Here is a 23930-nt window from a genome sequence, read left to right on the forward strand (position 1 = left end):
AATTTCAGAGATGTGTGCAATCACTATGTAACCTTGTTTTTTGGAGAAAGAGAGTAGGATAAATGTTTCCATTGGCCAAACAGGAAGAAATTGCAACATTTGTTCCTGGAGACACATGGATGCTTGTCATTTAAAAAACATAAGAAAATCCACATTTGCCCTGTATGTAGCTGAAAGTGAACATCAAGTGACAGACATACCTTGTGACAAACAAATACTCCAACTGGCAACAAAGGAAAAAGAATAAACTTACTTGAAGAAATGGGCCTACAATGAAATAAATATCTTCAAAGGACATTGTAAGTAAGGTTCCAGTATCACTGCGTAAACCAATTACTGATTATTATGACAGCTGTTTTGGAAGATTTTCTTTTTCAAGGATATCTAAATTGTTGTGACGTATATATAACATCTGGTGTGACTATATCTGTGGACTGTTCTCATTATACTTCACGTGAAGTTCTAAAATATCAATTTCACATTGATTTTGTGCTGTTTTATACAGTGTGGTGTAATATTTTGTTATAATACTGTAGATATTTCCTGTACATTTTTGGCAGTGCACACCAATAATATGTGAACTGTCAAGAAACTACTACAGCACCAGGGAGGAGTGTGCCATCTCCATCTCTGCGCCATCATCAGCAGGCAGGTTCCAGCGTGGAGGAAATGGGGCTTGACCCACCGGCGATGAAGGTCGGGGCCGGTACAGGTGGTCCAAACGGAACAGCAAGCTGTGGCAACAGACCTGACGCCTGAGACGGATCGGCACCCGGCACGGGGAAGCTGGAACCCTATGTTGCTGCACATGGAGGATTCAGCCAATGGGACGGGGGCACCTCCCAGCAGGTGGTGATGGGCCCGAGGCAGTGGCCGGTGGGAGCAGGTTGCAGCGATGCGGGCCACACCTGCAAACTGGTAGCTTCCAGCAGAGAGTGGAGCCGCAACTGATCAAAGTGGCCCATCATGAGCCTGTTGGCCATACGGATGTCACAAAGACAGCATCCCCGGCAGTGGACAACAGTGGTCAGTATCCACTTGGTCTGGTGACCAATCCTCACACCCATACCGACAATCCTGGCATGAAGCGGCAGGATGAACCCGACTACAGCGGGTGCGGCACAGGCTACAGCAGGTGGAGGAGTGCGCGTGGCTGGTCCCCTGTAGGCATGAAGCAAAAGTTGGTCAGCAAACAGAGATGAGTGTCATCCGGCGAAGAATCTGTGACAGCCTTTTTCATTTGGGACTTCATTGTATGCACTAGTCATTCCACATTGGCCCTTGATTGAGGGTGGAACTGCGGACGTGTGCCATGATGGGAACAAAACAATTGGAAAGTGTGTGAGAAACGAACTGGGCCCCATTATCAGAAACTAAGGTGCAAGGCAACCACTCAATACAAAAAACCCTCAAAAGCATATTAATTGTGACCTACGCCAAAGTTGACACACACCAGAGACTGTAAGGAAACAGGGAAAGTACATTCACAACCAAGAGCCAATAGGAATTTTAGAAGGGACCCACAAACTCTACACAAATGCGTTCCCATGGCTGGCATGGAGCGGAGTAGGGGAACAGAGACACTGTGGGAACTGCCTGTTCTCGGGCACACTACTGACAAGTTGTGACAAAACACCCTTGATTGAGGGTGGAACTGCGGACGTGTGCCATGATGGGAACAAAACAATTGGAAAGTGTGTGAGAAACGAACTGGGCCCCATTATCAGAAACTAAGGTGCAAGGCAACCACTCAATACAAAAAACCCTCAAATGCATATTAATTGTGACCTACGCCAAAGTTGACACACACCAGAGACTGTAAGGAAACAGGGAAAGTACATTCACAACCAAGAGCCAATAGGAGTTTTAGAAGGGACCCACAAACTCTACACAAATGCGTTCCCATGGCTGGCATGGAGCGGAGTAGGGGAACAGAGACACTGTGGGAACTGCCTGTTCTCGGGCACACTACTGACAAGTTGTGACAAAACGGACAATTTTACTGCCAATCCCTGGCCAAAAACGTGTCTTTTAGCTGACAGTTTAAAGTGTGAAACTTCCCAATCGTCCTGGTGGAGAAGGCATAGAACCTCACACTGTAACACGGCGGGAATGATTGTTCTGGGAGAGAGGGGTTCTGTGGACAATAGCAAAACATTCATAAACAGAGAGGTGATACTGTAAGGAAAAATAGTTGAGCAAGGGGTCTGAAGCCCGACCCGGTGGTTTATCTGGCCAGCCCCGATGAACAAACTGAACCACCTGATGGAGAACCAGGTCAGCAGCAACAGCAGCTGGTATGCACGTGCTCGTAATTGGGGCACACTCAACCACAGCCTGTGTTTCAGTACCAAGATGGAAGCAAAGCAATTCTTCATGATCAAAGTTGGGATCAGGACTGAAAGGAAGGTGGGCCAAAGCATCCGTATTGGCATGTTTAGACATGTGCACATTGACATGTTTAGACATAGTTCGAGAATGCATTTCATAATTGTAGTGAGACAAGAAGAGTGCCCAGCATTGTAGACAGTGTGTGGGCTTTTCAGGGAAAGAAATCTGAGGGTTAAACAAGGAAACCAAGTATTTATGGTCAGTAATAAGGTGAAACTTGGAGCCATAAAAAAAGAAATTTCTGAAAAGCATAGACTATGGTACGAGCCTTTTTTTCCACTTGAGACTAATGCTGCTAGGCCAGAATGATACATTTAGTGGCAATAACAACAGGTCATTCAGAGCCATTGGCATATCGGTGCGTTTGGACCACACCGAGGCTGTACTGTAAGGCAGCCGTCGTCAGAACTATGTGCTGGTCTGGAGAGAACGTAGCTAAACAAGGGGTCGAGAGTAGTTTGGATTACAACATTTGAAAAGCACCTTTGTAGTCTGGGCTCCAGCAAAAAGTTACATTCTTGCATAACAAGGCATGAAGTGGATGGGTCAATGTGGCTGCCACTGGCAGGAATTTATGGTAGTAAACTATCTTCCCTAGGGTGTAGAAACCTGTGACAGTAATATCACCCAGATAATTAATGCAACCCAGGAGAGGCGTGGTCAATTGGTGCCTGACCGGACGCAAGATGAACTATATTGGTGATAAAAAATCAAAATGCCTGAAATGCATCCATCCCGAATGTGTTCTCAACACCCGAATCAGCAACCACCAAAGATATAATGGAATGAACCACTGACTTGTAATAGGCAGATGCCACAAACTGTCCCAACAACACAATGTTCTGTTTACTGTAACTGAACAACTTCTGTGTGACCAGTGTCAATGGCGGTGAGCCTAAACTCACATAGGTTTGAGAATTCAATAACATCACTGCAGCATCTGCATCGACCTGCAGCCGGAGTACTTGGCAACAAGTGTTTAACTCGATAAACAACTTGGGAGAACTCACAAGCATTGGAGTTACAAGTTTCTGTCCGTGTTCCTGTTCTGAGCAACCTTCAGCGACAACACATGTAGGCAATGTGGAATTTATTCTGGCACGCATTACAGTAGCCCAGCACTCAGGGCATGCCGAATGTTCATGCTGGACAAAACATAAAGGACAATACAGAAACAGAGAATGCTGATGCTGGCACTGTGGCGGCCTCGGTTTGCTCGGCGCTGGGCCCACATGTTTACCACTACAACTGCTACTTCCTCATGCAAGCTAACTGTCATCCTAATGGCCGTGTCTTTTGATGTTACTGCCACATCCCTCCATGCGTCAATTTAGTTACCAGCTACCTGAGAAACTTCAAAATATTGTGCTATTTGCAAAACTTCTGCCAACAGAGAGTTTTCTGGCACACCTCCATGTCTGGAGCTAAACAGATAATTGCATCACGCACCATAGATTGCGCACAAGAGTATTATGGTATTGCTAATGAATTAACACTTACAGATAAGGCTGTGAAGTTCAGCCGCCCTCACACTATATGACAGGTGTGGCTTCCTGCGGTATCAGTAGAATTCAACTCATGCTACTGTGATGTGCTTTCATTTCTGGTGGTATTTGGACAATAAACTGGACATGTGATCAAAAATAAGAGTTGCCATTTCTTGTAAAGGGGCAAGCTGTTGCAGTACATGATACACCTTAGGTGGGATCTGTGAGAGAAATAAGACTTTTCATAAATTTGAGGCTGTCACACCGTAAGCCAAAAACTGCTGTCTGAGTCTTTTTTTCATAAGCTTCCCAACCCTCGACTGAATCATCATACGGAGGAAAAGTGTGGATAGACTGGTGGAACCATTCCCTGTCTGTTAATGGAAGCTGACAAGGTGGTCAGAGCCAAAGTAAGCCGTTCAATGTGGGCTGATAGCATGGTGTACATAATGACTAACCTGCTTAAACCTGGTGCTCTTCACTGGTCCTGCACATTTACCACTGCCACTGTCAGTTCCTTGTGCAAGCTGTCTGTCATCCTAGCGGGCACATCTTGTGACACTACTGCTACATTGCTCCATAGCTCAATTTGGTCACCTGCTGCCAGAGAAACTTCAAGAGATTGTGCTATTTGCAAAACGTCTGCCAATGGAGGGGGGAGGGGCTGTTTCACAGACAAAAATCTGGTGGACTTCGTTGGCCAGAGCTAAACAGATAATTGTGTCATGTACCATAGAGTTTGCCTAATAGTCATTATGGGCGTTAGTGAACTTTTGTTGCCCTGTATAACAGGTCGGGTTTCTTGTGCAGTGTTATGTGGCTTTATGCTTAATTACAGACTTACTATTTTATCAGTTGATTTGTTTTCACCACGTAACGCCCACTGTTTATGTCCCTCTTCGTTGCTGAGTGATGTATCACTTTTCGTTCTGACGCCACAACTCTTCCTTTCCTATATCTTTACAACTTTTTATCTATACAAATGATGAACTATGGGTTTTGCCGTTTAACAACTTTTTAATAACTGTGGAAGTTTACAGGCATCGGATCCCACCTAATGTGTCACCCGCCTGTATGTTTTACGTGAACCTTTCAAGGCTCGATCGATCTGTTTACAAAGAGAAAGGAGAATATCTCTTCCTTTGATGTGTCTCCCATGGCTCGCGGTAGTTTGCAGCATTTGTTTTATTCCTCGCCCACTTGCCGCAACGTCGAGCTTTCATGGTGATCGTTGGGCAATGTCCCCCACATTATCTGCAACATAAATAAACTTTCTTCCCACAGTATTTCTGAAAACCCAAAAACAAACTTAAGGAACATGGTAATAATAACTGTTCTTACAATTATTTGTATAAGTCTTGGTTGATTTAATGAGGGGTAGGACAGGCCTAATCCTTGTGACATCACAATTGCGACATCGGTAGCATTCAAGGTGTGCCACTACAATGTATGTTCATTTGCGATGGTAACTGAACAATAAACTGCAGGTGTGATCAAAAGTAAGAGCTGCCAGTTCTTGTAAAGGAGCAGGCTGACACAGTAAATGATACACCCAAGGTGGAATCCACGAGAGGAATAAGGTTTTGCAAAAATTCAAATCTGTCACACTGAAAGCCAAAAAGAATACAGTCTGAGTCTTTCTTACGTAAGCTCCCCAATCCTTGACCAAATCATCGCACAGAAGAAAAGTGGGTGGGTAGACCAGTGGAATTGTATCCTATCTGTCAATGGAAGCCGACAAGGTGGTCAGTGCTGAAGTCAGCCATTCAGTCAGGGACGGTAGCACGGTGTCCATAATGTCTACACCTGATGAAACTACACTTAAAGACTGCACACGCGGGAACTGTTCCAATCTCGTTGCTAGTCGTGAGTAACTGAGTAATAGATGAAACCAATCCAGGTATCACAAATGTGACTCTATTCATAAACCTCTGAACAGTAAGAAGAGCAAGCCTCTCGTGACTCCACACATACCAAGATGAAACAATCCTACAGAAGGCGCAGCTTAAGTGATACACAGAACAACTTATGTGAGTGATACAAACTAAAACATAGTGAGGCTAGGTGAGCATTGCTCTGCATGTATATAGATGGTGTGGCAGAGACCGTGCCTGGTGCAGGTATCCTACAGGTGGCCTCTAGTGTTCGGCCTGCTCCGATACAGTTGGCAGTGGATTTAAGTACACACTTGTAGCGGCCGGCCAGAGTGGCCGTGCGGTTCTAGGCGCTTCAATCCGGAACCGAGTGACCGCTACGGTCGCAGGTTCGAATCCTGCCTCGGGCATGGATGTGTGTGATGTCCTTAGGTTAATTAGGTTTACGTAGTTCTAAGTTCTAGGGGACTGATGACCTCAGCAGTTAAGTCCCATAGTGCTCAGAGCCATTTGAACCAACACATGTAGCGACACTAAGCTCCGCCCACTCACTCTCACACACACTAGTAGCAGGATACAGCAAGAATATAGAAAGCTTGTTCTGTCACCTCTTCTATTTCATTATAGTTTCCACCAATCCACCTCGTAAATCACATCGTTATAACACGTACAGGGTGTATCATAATTAATGGCGTAAAAGCGTATAGTCAAAAGTACACACTACTAGACACAAAAAAGTCTCAGTAAACATGGCCTCCAAAATGCAGACCTTAAGAGCTAAGAGTGCTTCATCATCAATACTCTGAAACAAATATTTTCTACTGAAAGCTCTTTTCTTTCCATATTTTCTGAGGAGCTACTATGGACCAAAACAAGAAAAATAGTCCAGTAAACATGCACTCTTAAGTGCATACCTAAGGAGCTGTATGAGCACTTCTGTTAAACAAGTAGTCATGGCTCTTAAGGTACTGGTATGCATTTTAGAGCCCATGTTAACTCAAATGTTTTTGCTTGTAATATTGTGTACATTCAACTCACGGTGTTTACACCATTAATTATGGTACGTCCAGTACATAAAGGTATAAACAGCTTTGAGCATTTCTGTATCTACACTCATGCTCATGTGGCACTACACAAAACTGGCACTAATAGCATAGGCACATAGGGAACACACACGACACAAATGTGTAAGGCCACGGTATTGGTGATAAGTTAAGAAAACTGTCCCGAAACACATGTGCTACAAAATGCCACTGTTTCCTGTGCATGTATCCCGACATCAATACGTGATATGATCACCATGCACACGTATACAGGCCGCACAATGGGTTGTCATACCCTGGATCAGGGGGTCAAGCGGGTGCTGGGGTATAGCCTCCCATTCTTGCACCAGTGCCTGTTGGAACTCCTGAAGTGTCCTAGGGGTTTGAAGATGTTCAGCGATACGTCGACCGAGAGCATTCCAGATGAGGTTTAGGTCTGGAGAACAGGCAGGCCACTCCATTCGTCTGATATCTTCTGTTTCAAGGTACTCCTCCACGATCGCAGCTCGGTGGGGCCGTGCGTTATCATCCCTCAGAAAGAAGGTGGGACGCAGTGCACCCGTGAAAAGGTGGAAAATGACGTCCCGATACACCTGACCTGTTACAGTTCCTCTGTAAAAGACGTTCAAGGGTGTACGTGCACCAATCATAATCCCACCCCACATCATCAAACCATGACCTCCATACAGGTCTCTTTCAAGGACATTAAGAGGTTGGTATCTGGTTCCTGGTTCACGGCAGATGAAAACCTGGCGAGAATCACTGTTCAGACTATACCGGGACTCGTCCGTAAACACAACCTGGGACTGCTGTTCCAACGACCATGTACTGTGTTCTTGAAACCAGGCTTTACGGGCTCTCCTGCGACCAGGAGTCAGTGGAATGCACCTTGCAGGTCTCCAAGCGAATAATCCACGTCTGTTCAGTCATCTGTAGACTGTGTGTCTGGAGACAGCTGTTCCAGTGGCTGCAGTAAGGTCTGGAGCGAGGCTACCTGCAGTACTCCGTGGCCATCTGCGGGCACTGATGGTGAGGTATCAGTCTTTTTGTGATGTTGTACACTGCTGACGTTCCATACTGTAGTGCCTGGACACGTTTCCTGTCTGCTGGAATTGTTGCTATAATCTTGAGATCACACTTCGTGGCACACGGAGGGCCCGTGCTACAACCTGCTGTGTTTGACCAGCCTCCAGCCGCCCTAGTATTCTACCCCTCATAACGTCATCAATATGTGTTCTTTGAGCCATTTTCAACACACAGTCACTGTTAGCATGCCTGAAAATGTCTGCACATTTACTCGCTGCACTATACTCTGACATGCACCAACACACCTCCGTGTCCCCCCAGGGGGTCCACAACTCTTTTGTGGATACGTGCGTAGCGAGCACGGGACCCCAAGCTAATGTGGCCCTCCTTCCTTTCCGGGCTGCATACCTTCCTTTTCCGCATCCTTTCCTCTCCCCCATCTTCGCCCCTCCTCCCCTCACCTCTGGCTCTTTCCTTCCCTTTCTCCCCCTCTGGGAGTATGGTTTGTGCCTACGTCCGGAGACGGATGCTCGTAAATGTACTGCATTCTTTGCCTTCTCTGCTTGTATGTCTTCATCCTTCCTTTGTCCTTCTCTTTTCCTTACCTCTTCTCTTTACCCTTTTCTCTGCTGCGGCGTTTGAGACCTCTCTTCTTTCCTTTCCCTTTCTCTTTCTTCCTCCCTGTTCGTGTCTGAAGGCCGACCCACGCACTTCCATGCGTAGCCGGTGACGGGGTAACGCGTAATTCCCCGCCCCAGGTAGACAGGTAGGACACGTACGTACCCCCTGGTAACGGCCAGGCCCAGGGAGGGTTGATTACCCGAGCTGATACCTTCCGAAAGTGCCGATTGGTCCCTCCGTCCGTTTGTTGGGAGGTGTGACCTGAGGTGTGAACAATCACCTAAGGCAGGAGTGCCCTCAGAGAGGGCCCCCACAAGGGAGGAGCGCGCCATCAGAGACGCCGGTAATCATGGGGGATTCTTCCGCAATGGTTTCCTCACCTTCCACTGTGTCTGCTCACAAACTTAAGTTCACTGAGTCTCAGCCACAGTCAGTTCTTCCATCGTTGCCACAGTTCCTTGTTGTTTCTCGGTCTGACAAAGGTCACGACTTCTCCACGGTCAACCCTTTCATTATTCAGAAAAGTGTCGACGCAATTGCAGGTCCTGTAAAGTCTTGTTCCAGATTACGGAATGGCACCCTGTTGTTAGAAACAGTCAGTGCCCTCCAGGCACAAAAATTGCTGCGTACTTCTCTGCTCCACCCCTTCCCTGTCCGGGTTGAAGTGCACCGCACTTTAAATTCCTCGCATGGAGTCGTTTATACACGCTCCCTCGATGGATTGTCTGACGAAGAAATTCAGCACTACCTGTCTGACCAGGGCGTAACGGCTGTTCATAGAGTTATGAAAAGGGTTGACACGAACATCATTCCAACCCGCACTGTCTTCTTGACATTCGAAAAAGTTCAACTCCCATCGAAAATAAAAGCAGGCTATGAGATAATTTCCGTTCCCCCTCACGTCCCAAACCCTACACGTTGCTATCGGTGTCAGCGGTTCAATCACACCAGCCAGTCCTGTTCCAATCCGGCCAAATGTGTTACGTGTGGCAAGGATGCCCATGAGGGTGCTTGTCCACCTCCATCCCCTCGCTGCATCAACTGTATGGGTGACCACACTGCTTCCTCTCGAGATTGCCCCGTTTTTAAGGACGAAAAGCTCATCCAGGAAATCAGAGTGAAGGAAAAGGTGTCGACCTTTGCTGCTCGAAAATTATTCGCCAGTCGACAGCCCACTGTGCCTCAGACAGGAAAATACAGCACTGTCCTTACTTCTCCTCGGCCAACAAAGGAGGCGGCCACGCAGACTTGCGACCTCACCTTTAGTGCCACGGTCATCAGATTGGCTAGCGCAAAGATCGCCCGTTCAACCTCACCACTTTCTCCTGCCCACTCTCTGGCTCACCCTTCGTCGGGTTCTGCTAAATCTCGAGCCCAAAAGTCAGACACCAAGACTTCGAAAAAAGAGCATACTCGTGAAGAGTTTTTACGTACCGCAACTTCCCAACCATCGGTTCCTCCTTCCTCTAAACATCATACTTCCAAGAAGGCTACAAAGAAACCCAGTTCCTCTCCTTCTCCGCCAAGGCATGTCTCATCTACAGCACCACCTGGCGGAAATCGCCCTCGGCCGTCTTCTGTGTCGCCGAGGCGCACTGCTGGTGGCCGATCAACCGGCCGATCGCAGGTGGCAGGAGCTGCTCCTGAACAACCTATGGATCAGGATCTTCTGCCTTCGTCTGAATGCCATTCCATGCTGTCGGTCGCAAGCTCTGAGCAGTCGTTGAGTTGACAGCAACCTTGGTCACATTCCTCCATTTTCTGTTCACCCTATGTCCATTATCCACTGGAATATCCGCGGTATTCGAGCCAATTGGGATGAATTGTCGATCCTCTTACGATCCTACTCGCCGGTCATCTTCTGTCTTCAGGAAACGAAGCTGCGTCCCCATGACGGCTTTGTTCTCCCTCATTATCAGTCCGTCCGATATGATCTCTCCTCTGTTGAAGGCACTCCAGCACATGGAGGACTCATGATTCTTCTCCATGATACTCTCCATTATCACCCAATCCCCTTAAACACTTCCTTCCAAGCTGTCGCCGTCCGTCTTTCCCTTTCCGGATACACGTTTTCTCTTTGTACTGTATACATTCCATCGTCCACACCAATGGCACGAGCTGATCTCCTTCATCTTCTTGGTCAGCTTCCACCCCCCTATTTGCTGGTTGGGGACTTCAATGCCCACCACCCACTTTGGGGATCTCCACATCCTTGTCCACGTGGCTCACTATTGCTAGACGTCTTTCACCAAGCGGATCTAGTTTGCCTCAACACTGGGGTCCCTACATTTTTGTCTGCCTCCACGACAAATTTATCTCATTTGGACCTTGCGGTAGGTACTGTTCCGCTAGCTCGGCGCTTCGAATGGTTCGCCCTTGATGATACACACTCGAGTGACTACTTTCCATGTGTCCTTCGACTGCAGCCTCAACTGCCACATATGCTCCCGTGACGCTGGAAGTTTGCCCAAGCTGATTGGACACTTTTTTCGTCTCTAGCGACATTCGATGACCGTCACTTTCCCAGCGTTGACGATGAGGTCACACATATTACCGACGTTATTCTTACACCTGCGGAACGTTCAATACCACGCACCTCCGAATTGCCCCGGCGCCCCCCAGTTCCTTGGTGGAACGAGGCATGCCATGATGCACTAAGTGAGCGGCGACGTGCTCTCCGCGTTTTCCGCCACCATCCTACTTTGGCCAACTGTATCCGCTATAAGCAGTTCCATGCGCGATGCCGTCGTGTCATCCGCGATAGCAAGAAGGCAAGCTGGAAATTCTTTATTAGCTCATTTAACACCTTCAGTCCCTCCTCAGAAGTTTGGAGTCGGCTTCGACGGTTCTCAGGCGCGCCTAGTTTCTCCCCGGTTTCTGGGCTCACTGTCGCGCATGATACGTTAGTGGACCCCGTTGCAATTTCTAACTCGTTGGGTCAGCACTTTGCTGAGATTTCGAGCTCTTCAAATTACTCGCCAGCATTTCTCCCGAAGAAACGTGCAGCAGAAGTGCGACCTCTTGCTTTCTCCTCTCAAAATCGCGAAAGCTACAATACTGTTTTCTCCATGCGGGAACTCCAACATGCACTCTCTTCTTCTCGCTCCTCCGCCCCAGGACCGGATGGAATCCATGTCCAAATGTTGCTGCATTTATCAACCCATAGTCTGCGTTACCTCCTTCGCCTTTATAATCGAATTTGGTCCAACAGTACTTTTCCCAGACGATGGCGGGAAGCTATCATCATTCCTGTTCCAAAACCTGGAAAGGACAAACATCTCCCCTCTAGCTATCGCCCCATTTCTCTCACGCGTAGTGTCTGTAAGGTTTTGGAGCGTATGGTGAATTACCGTTTAGCGTGGTGGCTGGAATCCCACAGTCTTTTAACACCTGCCCAATGCAGATTCCGAAAGCATCGTTCTGCAGTTCACCATCTTGTTGCTCTCTCCACTTATGTTGTTGTTGTTGTGGTCTTCAGTCCTGAGACTGGTTTGATGCAGCTCTCCATGCTACTCTATCCTGTGCAAGCTTCTTCATCTCCCAGTACCTACTGCAACCTACATCCTTCTCAATCTGCTTAGTGTATTGATCTCTTGGTCTCCCTCTACGATTTTTACCCTCCACGCTGCCCTCCAATGCTAAATTTGTGATCCCTTGATGCCTCAAAACATGTCCTACCAACCGATCCCTTCTTCTAGTCCAGTTGTGCCACAAACTTCTCTTCTCCCCAATCCTATTCAACACCTCCTCATTAGTTACGTAATCTACCCACCTTATCTTCAGCATTCTTCTGTAGCACCACATTTCAAAAGCTTCTATTCTCTTCTTGTCCAAACTGGTTATCGTCCATGTTTCACTTCCATACATGGCTACACTCCATACCAATACTTTCAGAAACGACTTCCTGACACTTAAATCTATACTCGATGTTAACAAATTTCTCTTCTTCAGAAACGCTTTCCTTGCCATTGCCAGTCTACATTTTATATCCTCTCTACTTCGACCATCATCAGTTATTTTGCTCCCTAAATAGCAAAACTCCTTTACCACTATAAGTGTCTCATTTCCTAATCTAATCCCCTCAGCATCACCCGATTTAATTTGACTACATTCCATTATCCTCGTTTTGCTTTTGTTGATTTTCATCTTATATCCTCCTTTCAAGACACTGTCCATTCCGTTCAACAGCTCTTCCAAGTCCTTTGCTGTCTCTGACAAAATTACAATGTCATTGGCGAACCTCAAAGTTTTTACTTCTTCTCCATGAATTTTAATACCTACTCCGAATTTTTCTTTTGTTTCCTTTACTGCTTGCTCAATATACAGATTGAATAACATCGGGGAGAGGCTACAACCCTGTCTCACTCCTTTCCCAACCACTGCTTCCCTTTCATGCCCCTCGACTCTTATAACTGCCATCTGGTTTCTTATACCATGAACAATTTTCTCTGGAAACGCCAAACAGTAGCAATATTTTTTGATCTGGAGAGAGCATACGATACCTGTTGGAGGACAGGCATCCTCCACACACTGTTCTCTTGGGGGCTTTCGAGGTCGGCTGCCCCTTTTTCTTCGCGAATTTATGGCAGAGCGCACATTTAGGGTGCGGGTGAACACTACTCTCTCCCGTACTTTCTCCCAAGAAAACGGGGTACCCCAGGGCTCCGTGCTGAGTGTTGTACTGTTTGCCGTTGCCATAAATCCAATTATGGATTGTCTCCTTCCTGATGTCTCGGGCTCCCCCTTTGTGGACGATTTTGCGATCTACTACAGCTCCCAACGGACCAGCCTTCTTGAACGACGTCTTCAAGGATGTCTCGATCGCCTCCACTCTTGGAGCATCAAAACCGGCTTCCGTTTTTCTCCCAGTAAGACCATTTGTGTTAATTTTTGGCGACGTAAGGAGTTTCTTCCGCTCTTCTTACATCTAGGTCCTGTCAACCTTCCGTTTTCAGACGTCGCTAAATTCTTGGGTCTTATGTTTGACAGAAAACTGTGCTGGTCCTCCCACGTTTCCTATCTTTCGGCTCGCTGTCTGCGATCCCTCAACACCCTCCGTGTCCTGAATGGTACCTCCTGGGGAGCGGACCGAGTGGTCCTTCTCCACCTCTATCGCGCCATAGTGCGCTCGAAATTGGACTATGGAAGCATAGTCTACTCCTCTGCTCGGCCGTCTATTCTTCGGCGTCTCGACTCTATCCACCACCGTGGATTACGTTTAGTGTCTGGAGCTTTTTACACCAGCCCTGTGGAAAGCCTTTATGCTGACACTGCTGAACCTCCGCTGTCCAATCGGCGAGCAGTCCTTCTGAGTCGTTATGCTAGCCATCTGTCTTCCATGCCTGCTAATCCAGCCCATGACATTTTTTTCAACGCCTCCTTTGATGTAGGGTATGCAGGCTGCCCCTCCTCCATACTACCACCGGGAGTCCGCTTCCGTCAACTGCTCCATTCTCTTTCCTTCCGCTTTCTTACAACCTTCTTGACAACTTGGGGTACAGCACCGCCTTGGCTCCGTCCCCAGATCTGCCTGCTCCGTGACCTTTGTCGATTTCCCAAGGATGGTACCCCTTCACTTGTTTATCATCGGGTATTTGCTGCTCTATGTGCACAAATGACGGACGCCACATTTCTTTACACCGACGGCTGGAAAACATCGTTAGGTGTAGGGAGTGCCTATATTGTTGGCGACACCCCAAATCACTTTCGGCTTCCCGACCAGTGTTCGGTTTATACTGCGGAGCTTTACGCTGTTCTCCAGGCTGTCCACTACATCCGCCACCATCAGCGGATACAATACGTTATTTGCTTAGATTCCCTCAGCTCTCTCCTCAGTCTCCAAGCTCTTTATCCTGTTCACCCTCTGGTCCACCGGATTCAGGACTGTCTGCACTTGCTCCACCTGGGGGGCGTCTCGGTGGCGTTCCTCTGGCTCCCGGGACACGTTGGTATCTGTGGAAATGAGGCGGCCGATATTGCAGTCAAGGCTGCAGTCTCTCTTCTTCGGCCAGCTATTCAATCGATTCCCTTTGCCGATCTACGGAGCGTTTTATGTCGTCGTGTTGTTCATTTATGGCACGCGCATTGGTCAACACTTCCCCATAATAAATTGCGGGACGTGAAAGCTCTTCCTTGTGCTTGGACCGCTTCCTCCCAAACGCGTCGTCGGAAGGAGGTAATTTTAACTAGACTCCGGATAGGGCACTGTCTTTTTAGCCATCGACATCTTTTAAGCGGCAATCCTCCCCCACTCTGTCCCCACTGCTCTCAGCTGTGGACGGTAAGACACCTTTTAATTGAGTGCCCCTATTTTAATCCGTTATGCTCCCGTCTACAGCTATCGCCTGATATATCGTCGATTTTAGCAGATGACACGCGCTCAGCTGACCGCGTTCTCAAATTTATTAGTGCCAGTGAAATGACGTCAGTCATTTGAAGCTTTTTTTGGGGACAACCAACCCCTTTCTGTAGTGGATTTTTAAGCCTTCCTTCTGCTTTTAGTTTCTCCAATTTTATGACTTTCGTTCCCATTGCTGCTGGTTTCCATTTTCGGTTTTTTACTGTTTCCTAAGTCACGGACCGGGTGCTAATGACCATAGCAGTTTTGCGCCCCCCAAAAAAAAAAAAAAAAAAAAAAAAAAAAAAAAACTCTGTGTATGTGGACAGCTGCCAGCCCCACCGTGCGACGACCGCAGCTCAAATGCACCACATGGTCATACCCCGAGGTGATTTAAACCCGCAAACTGCCCACGAGAGCATTGTTTCACCATGTATCAGCATTATCCTTAACTTATGGGCATGAGTGTCTATCTACATCTATACTCTTCAATCCACCATGAGGTGTATGGCAGAGGGTAGGTCCCATTGTACCAGTTATTAGGATTGTTTCCTGTTCCATTCATGTATGGAGCTTTGGAAGAATGATTATCTGAATGCCTTTCTACATGCAGTAATTATTCTAATTTTATCTTCATGGTCCCTGTGTGAGCGATACATTGGGAGTTGCTGTATATTCGTAGAGTAATCATTTAAAGCTGGTTCTTGAAACATTGTCAATAGCCTTTCTCAGGATAGTTTACATTTGTCTTCAAGAGTCTTCCAGTTCAGTTCCTTCAGTATCTCTCTGACACACTCTCACAAACCTGTGACCATTTGTGGTGCCCTTCTCTGTACATGTTAAATATCCCATGTTAGGTCTATCTGGTACAGGTCCCACACACTTGAGCAGTATTCTAGAACCAGTTCCCGAGTGATTTGTAAGCAGCCTCCTTTGTAGATTGATTGCACTTCCCCTGTGTTCTACCAATGAACCAAAGTCTACCACCTGCTTTACCCATGACTGAACCTATGCGATCATTCCATTTCATATCCCTACGAAATGATACACCCAGGTGTTAGTAAGATTCCAGCAAGTGGCTCATTGATATTACAGTCATAGGATACTACATTTTTTTCACTTTGTGAAGTGCACAATTTTACATTTCTGAACATTTAAAGTAAGTTGCCAATCTCTATACCACTTTGAAATTTTATTGATATCTGACTGAATATTTATGCAGCTTCTCTCAGATAGTACTTAATTAGATGTAACTGCATCATCTGCAAAAAGCCTGAAGTTACTATTAATATTGTCTGCAAGGTCCTTAATATACAACATGAACACCAAGGGTCCGAACACATTTCCCTAGGGCACACCCGAAACTACTTGTACATCTGACGACAACACTCTATCCGAGATAACACATTGTTTATGATATCTTACTTTTGCTGTTTCAGGAAGACCCCGCAGTATTCTCAGTGTCTGACTTCAGTATAAAGAAAGTTACAGATCAAATATTTGGACTGGTTGCAGCTTAGAATAACATAACAACCACATCAGTGTCCTTTTTAGATGTGGGTTGATAAAAAGGTCATTGGCTAATCATAAATCTAATAGGCACATTCAAGTGAAAGAAACATGAATTGTGAGTTTTTTAAAACTAGACAGGCACTAGTAGTAATCTAGTATCCATGCTCTATTCCAGAAGTGCTTAGCTTTAGCGGTGTGGGCGGTGGTAATGGACGAGCAGGTGAGGAACAACCAGACATCACTGCTTCTGTTAAAGAACTGGTTTCTACATAAAATTTGAGATAACTGGTTTGCGTTCCACACTTATTTTCTATTTCCTCTACCTACTCAGTCACTTCAGACTTCACTTGAATTAAATTATTACATAAAATTTCAGTAATTAATGATTGATTCTTGCATGCTACCTCACATGAATCTTTTGTTTTAAAATTTCATCTCTCAGTAAATAGATGGCTTCAGCTTGTTCTTTTCTCAAGTTAGTCATAGCATTAGTGGTGTCAACACTGAAACAATGCACCTTTTTACAAGCTACATATAAACCCTCTGTGATGTGATTTTGTTACTTGGTAGGATCCAAGCATATAATGAACCTTGTGATGTTTTTGTTATTCAGTGTGTTGATTATACAATACAGTGACTAATGGGTACAGAGCATTTAAAATATTTCTTTTACAGAAGCAGTGATACCTGGTTGTTCCTTGGCTTCTTGTCCATTATCACCGCCCACATCACTAAGGTCAGGTACATCTTTCCCTAGCACTCCAGACTACTGTGATCACATATCATTCCTAATACAACAGTTTCCAAAACAATTAGCACACAGTTAATTTCCCCTAGATCTAAGCTTATCTTACTTACAGTACCCTCCGTCCAAAATTGGTTCTCGAAAGCTGCTTGTAATTCATGAAATATAAATCCCAAGTGTGCTGCAACACCTCTTATAAATAATCTACAGCAAATATAATTTTCCATTCCTCAGTCCATCCTTTTGGGAATACATCCTGGAATGACTTCAAAAATATTACAGGATGCAAATGCCCAGCTAAACTGTAGGGAACAAAATTGTGTAGTTTTAATTCCTCTACCTCTAAGGTGGTATCTTTAACTACAATAATTTAATTTAAAATGTGTTTCCTAACTTGATTCAGTTGCTTTCTAATCCCTTGTTTAGTTAGATAAGGTATAGCAGGTTCCAATATCTTTACCCTTTTGTTAATTCTTATTGTGTTCCTTGAGTTTTACTAAAATTGGTTCCTACACAGGATTTGAGCTTATCAGTTTGCATTACACACTTATTTTCTATTTCCTCTACCTACTCAGTCACTCCAGACTTCATTTGACGTAAATTATTAGGTAAATTTTCAGTTACTACTGATTGATTCTTGCATGCTGCCCCACATGAATCTTTTGTTTTAAAATTTCATCTCTGAGTGAACAGATGTCTTCAGCTTGTTCTTTTCTCAAATCAGCCATAGCATTAGTGGTGTCAACACTGAAACTATGCACTTTCTTACAAGCTACATATAAATCCTCTGTCTCTTTCCTTACGTTTTACAAAATTATCTCGAGTTTTATTTATTACCTCCAGCCCAGTCATTTCAACATCATGTTGTAATTGACTAATATCAGTTTTAATATCTTTTCTTAATTGACTATTTTCTAATTTTATTTCTTAATTCACTAGTACGAAATTGTATATCAATTTTAATTCCATATAATTAACTTATCTTCTAATTTAATAAATTTAGATTTTAATTCATTATAATCATAATTGAATTTATCAAGATTAGCTCTCATTTCTGATATTAATTTTCAGTTGTAAGCTTGTGATTAGTCATATTTGAACAATATACGCTATACCCAACTTGGTATTTTTTCATTTCATGACTCACTACCATATGTACTAGATTCCTCGTCATTTCATCCCACACATACCTTGTCAATTACAGTTTTGTTACTGTAACTTTCTACAGTTCCTGATCTTTTTAGAAAACTTTCTATTTTGTCAAACAAAGGAAACAAATCCTCCTTTTAATCTCCTTCACAGTCTGTCATATACATGTGGCCTCCTCGATTGCAAAACAGCCGAACAAGTTATTGGAAGATCCCTCGCACATAGGGTTCAGAGTGGGAAGCCACCACTTGCTTCTGGCAACAAGTGTCAGTGCCTCACCTGACAAGAATTAGAGCGAGTACTGTGTCCCCTCATGGTAGGTTCTGAATGCACCAGAGACAGCACGACGTTGTTTGGACAGCCTCAACAAAGCAAGCTAGCTAGCTAGTGTTCTCACTGTGTGCTCTGCAAGGGCAACAGTCCCGCCGCCTCGAAGTCAGCACCGTTGAACCACGCACCTTTATCTGGGCAGCTGGCACTGTGAACTCCACTCCAAACTTGCTAAGAGTTCCAGTGGATGCAGTGAGAGAGGAACTGAGCCACACTTGATGTAGAGATGAGCTTGCATCGGATTTTTTACACGTGTGCGTGCGATGCACCAATTGTGACGGATTATTACGTTGCTGCTGCAATACAATTTCTTTTATAATTTTTGTTCACCTACCTCTTTACAGCGGTAGATCTTCGCACGTAAACTCCTGACTGCAACTACTTATGAGATCACAGAAAAGCAGTGTTGAGGAAACTGTAACCTCATAGCTACACGCCGGAGGCCGCTATAAGTAAAATTTGCTGAAAATTGTCTATGTATTTTAAAGAAATGATTCGGAAAGGGGATGTCACTCGTACTTTAAACATGAAGTTCTAATTTAAACCTTCAATAGATCTTTATTGCCGTTAAGCAAGATCATCAGCACACATTACGAAATTACTAAAGTTTCTGCTCACAGTTATCATCATACCTAAAAACAGCCAGAACTTTTACCTTCCCAAAGTCCGAAACCAATTACTTGTAACACAGTCAATGATCAGCCAATTACTTCTGCTCACGATATTCAGTGGTTGTGTTTAGTAAAAGTACTCAGTAAGAATATACTCAGTACCGCCACACTATATAATTCAAAGTTCACTCGCAATTTTCGTCGGAACGAATTATCACAACACTCTAAAGTTTTCATAAACAGTTTCTGGTCACTACCAGATACCATTAACACTGGACCATAACACGGAAGTCATCCCAAGACTTCATCTTACACATAATGCGGAAAGTCACATCCAGCATAACCGCCTCCAATCAAAGCTAGCTCGCAACACCCCTCTCACTCTCCCACACTCAAAACTATATCTCCTTGCTAGGCAGCCAACCATCTCGCTTCTCATTGGCTGTCAGCACTTACGACCAATGAGAACTCACTTTTAGGACGCGGCTCGCGCCAAAATCTAGCAAGCACCAATCACTTCTCTAGGCTCATTGACGTCATCAAATTAAGTAACACAAAACTATCTAATTAAATAAACAAAACAAAATGAACTATAAGCTTTACTCTATATCTGGAAATTTATTATGTAGTCGTGAATGTTCTGGCTGTCTTATACATAAGCATACATACTTGGACATCCGACATTCACTAGTAGGGGAACCACTAGTGGATTCGTTCCCACGTTACAGAGTTGGAACGCTTGCCAGTTCCTGTAGAGAATTACATGACTGATTTTTAATAATGCTGAATGTCCCACATACTCTCACACACGCATTCTGATTCATACGTACCCTAACACACAATACACACATTTACTTAGAATTCCTGGAATTATTATTATAGAAAAGTCACAGAGATTTTCTGAAACTAAAACTTTCCAAATTTATATATGAACACTGAAAGTGTTATCAGATCATCGTACATAGTCACTGAAGGTGCACTATTACATCACTGTATTTATTTAAATTCTTGACTGTTGGAAAATTACGTTTTTTTTGTGGAATTTTACTAACTTCCAAAATACAACTATTTTTGATCTCAGACTTTGACATATTATTTGTTTTCACAACAGAAGGTTGTACATCAAATATGATGTTCCTCAGGTTATTCCTTTATTAGTTATTAATATTTTTAGTTTCGTATAGTGTAAGTGGCCTGCCAGCGCTACTTCACTGCTTTCACACGTGCAGCTGCAACAGGTGGTCGTGACGTCAGTCTGTTGGACACAACTCGTCCATTACTGATCGTATAATACTCCACCGGCTTACATTGCAGCCCACATACATTCTGAAGTGAAGCTTTTCATAGACAAATGGGCGATCGCGCACTAGTTGCGACGCCACAAGCTGAGTAGCACATCCACTGTCTCACATACAGGTTGAACTCCTCATACTGCCACTGATCACCATGCTCATCCATTACAGTTTGTGATATCAATCTAATGTCAGTAAGATCCTGGCAGGATTGCTAGTGTGGCATTTCTGGTGTTTGTGGGCTGAGTTTAATTAACTGCATATCAGTTCCCTCACTCCTATTTCCTGTGTCCTCAAAAAATAATTCAGTTCTGATCCAGGTGAAATGTCCGTCAACATGGAGCCTAATATTCAAAATCTACAATGGATACACAAGGGAAATTGTCTATTTATAGCTCTAGTTACAAGGGTGGTTTGAAAAGTTCTTGGAAAAGAATAGAAAAAAAGTACTTACATCACTGAAACTTTTTTTTATTTTTCAATGTAGTTTCCTTGTATGCACTGGGCCCAACAATGTTCCAGGCCTTGATCCCATCTCGAAAATGAGTTTCCTCCAGGCCTACAAAATAGTTGTCAACTCCGGCTGTCATTCTTCATTTGAAGTGAATATTCGTCCACCGAGAAAAATTTTCAGTTTTCAGAAGAGATGGAAGTTGGACGTAGCTGTATCAGGTGAATAAGGTGGGTGTGGCCACAATTCACACCTTAATTCGTATAATTTTTCCATGGCCGCAACATGCAGTTTTGATCCCATGTAAGAGACATGGCACCCATCTTGCAGATAATTTTTTTTCATTTCTAATTATTCAGTTAAAATGTGATATACCTTTTCAGATGACATCTGGCAAGCGTGAGCAATTTCACTCACTTTCAATTGGTGCTCCTCCATGACCATTTTGTGCACTTTTGCAATGGTTTCTGGAGTAGTGACAATCTTGGCTGACCACTGCGCGGATCTTCATCTGAGCTCTCCTGCCCAAATTTAAATTCATTTGTCCCCTTGGCAACAGTTGAATATGAAGGAGCAGAGTCCCCCAGTGTATTCAGGAAATTGCCATGAATGTCCTCCTTTGCTTTCATACCTTTCTTTACGAAGTAGTTAATCACTGCTCGAATCTCTATTCTCCCCCCCCCCCCCTTTCACAAATCACTATGCGGGAACAACAGAGCCATGTCGCCACCACAGCTCTCTTCCAAGAGCAATGATGTAGCACGTGCTTACAGGCAACAGTCTAATGAGTATCACATGAACAACTTGTTGTGCTAGTGCTGTCCTCTTGTGGTGATTCTGAGAACTTTTCAAACCATGCTTGAATATCTGACTTCATTGTTACATAAAAGTCTGAGCTATGGCAAAAGAATTTCTAGTACTCCAGTTCATGTAATATTCTTCACATTAAATAGAAGTTTGCAGAATTATTGCCCTTCAGCAGTCACACTTGGCTAACTTCAATCTACCAATGAGAACCACAAAATATTGTTAGGTAAAACATAAATTTGTCTATATTCTGAAACTTTTCCATATATGGACGAGGTCTGGTCAAAAAGTTATGGAACTTTGTACACAGAATTTTTCTATGCTTACCATTTACTACTTATTGTGTATGCCCCCCTTTGAAATACTTTCCTCTGGAATTGATACACTGCTCCCATATCCGTTTCCACTTTTGCAAGCAGTCTTGCTGGATCGTGCAGAACGCCATCTCTGAATTTCCTTTTACCTTGTCTATCATTGCAATTCTTCGTCCTTTCATTGGGGTTTTCAACTTTGTAAATAAGAAAAGCCCACAGCGACAAGTTCGGGAAAGTTTGGAGGATGAGGCAGCACAGTGATTTTATTTTTTGTGCAGTAGTCACACACCAACACGAATGAATGTGCATGTGTGTTATCGATATGTAAGAGCCATGAATTGTCTCACCACATTTCAGGTTGTTTCCTTCTCACAGGCTCTGCAACACACCTTGGTAGTACCATCAATTAACAGTTTTCCCCAGTGGCACAAATTCATGATGAACTAATCCTTCAACGTCAAAGAAAACTATCAGCAGGACTTTCAAATTTGACCTGACCTTTTGAGCTTTTTTTTGGTCTCAGAGAACCTTCGTGGACCCAGTGTGAAGACTGAATCTTGGTCTCAACATTATAATCGTAGATCCACATCTCATCAAAAGTTATGATTCTGGTAAGGAAAATCTCAATCTCATTTGCACGATACAAAAGCTGTTCACAGATTGTGAGGTGAAGATCTTTCTGGTCTTGACTCATGATCCGTGCGACGAACTTGGCAGCAACATGATGTATTCCAAGATGCTGTGTCAGGCTTCCATGACATGATCCAACTGATATATCACATTCTTATGCAATCTCAGACGTTCAGTCTTTGACTGGCACAATTTTGTTGATGCTCCTCACGAGTGTCGTCGGTAGATGTTGAAGGGCAGCCTGAACAAGGATCAGCTTTAACTTCTGTCTGGGCATTTTTAAACCATTTGTCACACTGATTATGGCTGAAGCACACATCACCATAGGATTCCTGCATCATTTGGTGTGTCTCTGTAAAGGTTTTCTTGAGTTTCGCGTAAAATTCAATGCAGATGTGTTGCTCCTCTAACTCTGCCTTCTCAAAATTCACAAACTGTGCAACACAATGTTCTACTCAATACTCCACTGAACAATAACTAACATACATACAGCAATGAAACTTCCAGCAGTTACACATTAAACACAGGCATATGCAGGGCCGCCAACCGCATTTCACTCCAACACACCATTGGTGCTGAATTACAAATGTGCCTGAATTTTTTGAACAGACCTTGTATAATGCACTTTGCGTTCCCTAACTATTTTCAGATATTCAGTTCCATTTAACATTCAGTTAAGTAGATAATGTAGCCTGCGTCAACATAGAGCAATACATCAGACTGTCAGGTATACAATATAATGCCTTCACAAAAGAATATGAAGTAAATATTCCAGAATTCGAATTGAGAACAGCTGCCAACATGAGTAACGTAGAAGTAAATATCCTCGGAGTAGTGAAGCAACTTAAATCACTTAATAAAAGCAAGTCTTCTTATCCAGACTGTATACCAGTTAGGTTCCTTTCGGAGTATGGTAATGCATTAGCTCCATGCTTAACAATCATATACAACCGTTCACTCGACGAAAGATCTGTTCCCAAAGACTGGAAAGTTGCACAGGTTACACCAGTATTCCAGAAAGGTAGTGGGAGTAATCCACTAAACTACAGGCCCATATCGTTAACATCAATATACAGCAGGATTTTAGAACATATATTGTGTTCGAACATTGTGAATTACCTCGAAGAAAATGGTTTATTGACACACAGTCAACATGGGTTTGAGTGCTGTTGACAAGGGACTTCAGATCGATTCCATATTTATGGATTTCCAGAAGGCTTTTGACACTATACCACACAAGTGGTTCATAGTGAAATTGCGTGCTTATGGAATATCGTCTCAGTTATGTGACTGGATTTGTGATTTCCTGT

The 23930-nt window shown here is 44.2% G+C and overlaps 1 protein-coding gene across 8 annotated transcripts in view; it reads left to right on the plus strand.

Moving 5' to 3' along the window:
• Nucleotides 1–23930, plus strand: part of LOC124553804 (zinc finger protein 83-like) — a 123100-nt gene that overhangs the window by 11144 nt on the left and 88026 nt on the right. Inside the window, exon 3 of one of the 8 annotated variants that reach the window (XM_047127786.1) lies at nt 84–299. The exons of 5 other annotated variants lie outside the window; for them this stretch is intronic. Coding sequence is in view for 1 of the 3 variants with exons in the window: in XM_047127785.1 (XP_046983741.1) it covers nt 16334–16351 (18 nt within the window). In the remaining 2 variants the exon portion in view is untranslated. Of the gene's footprint in view, nt 1–83; nt 300–16217; nt 16352–16966; nt 17028–23930 lie in introns of those variants that run through there. 2 more of the 8 variants (XM_047127787.1, XM_047127785.1) reach the window with 2 other exon arrangements.

The sequence above is a fragment of the Schistocerca americana genome, chromosome 11, assembly GCF_021461395.2.
Source record: "Schistocerca americana isolate TAMUIC-IGC-003095 chromosome 11, iqSchAmer2.1, whole genome shotgun sequence".
Taxonomy (NCBI): Eukaryota; Metazoa; Arthropoda; class Insecta; order Orthoptera; family Acrididae; genus Schistocerca; species Schistocerca americana.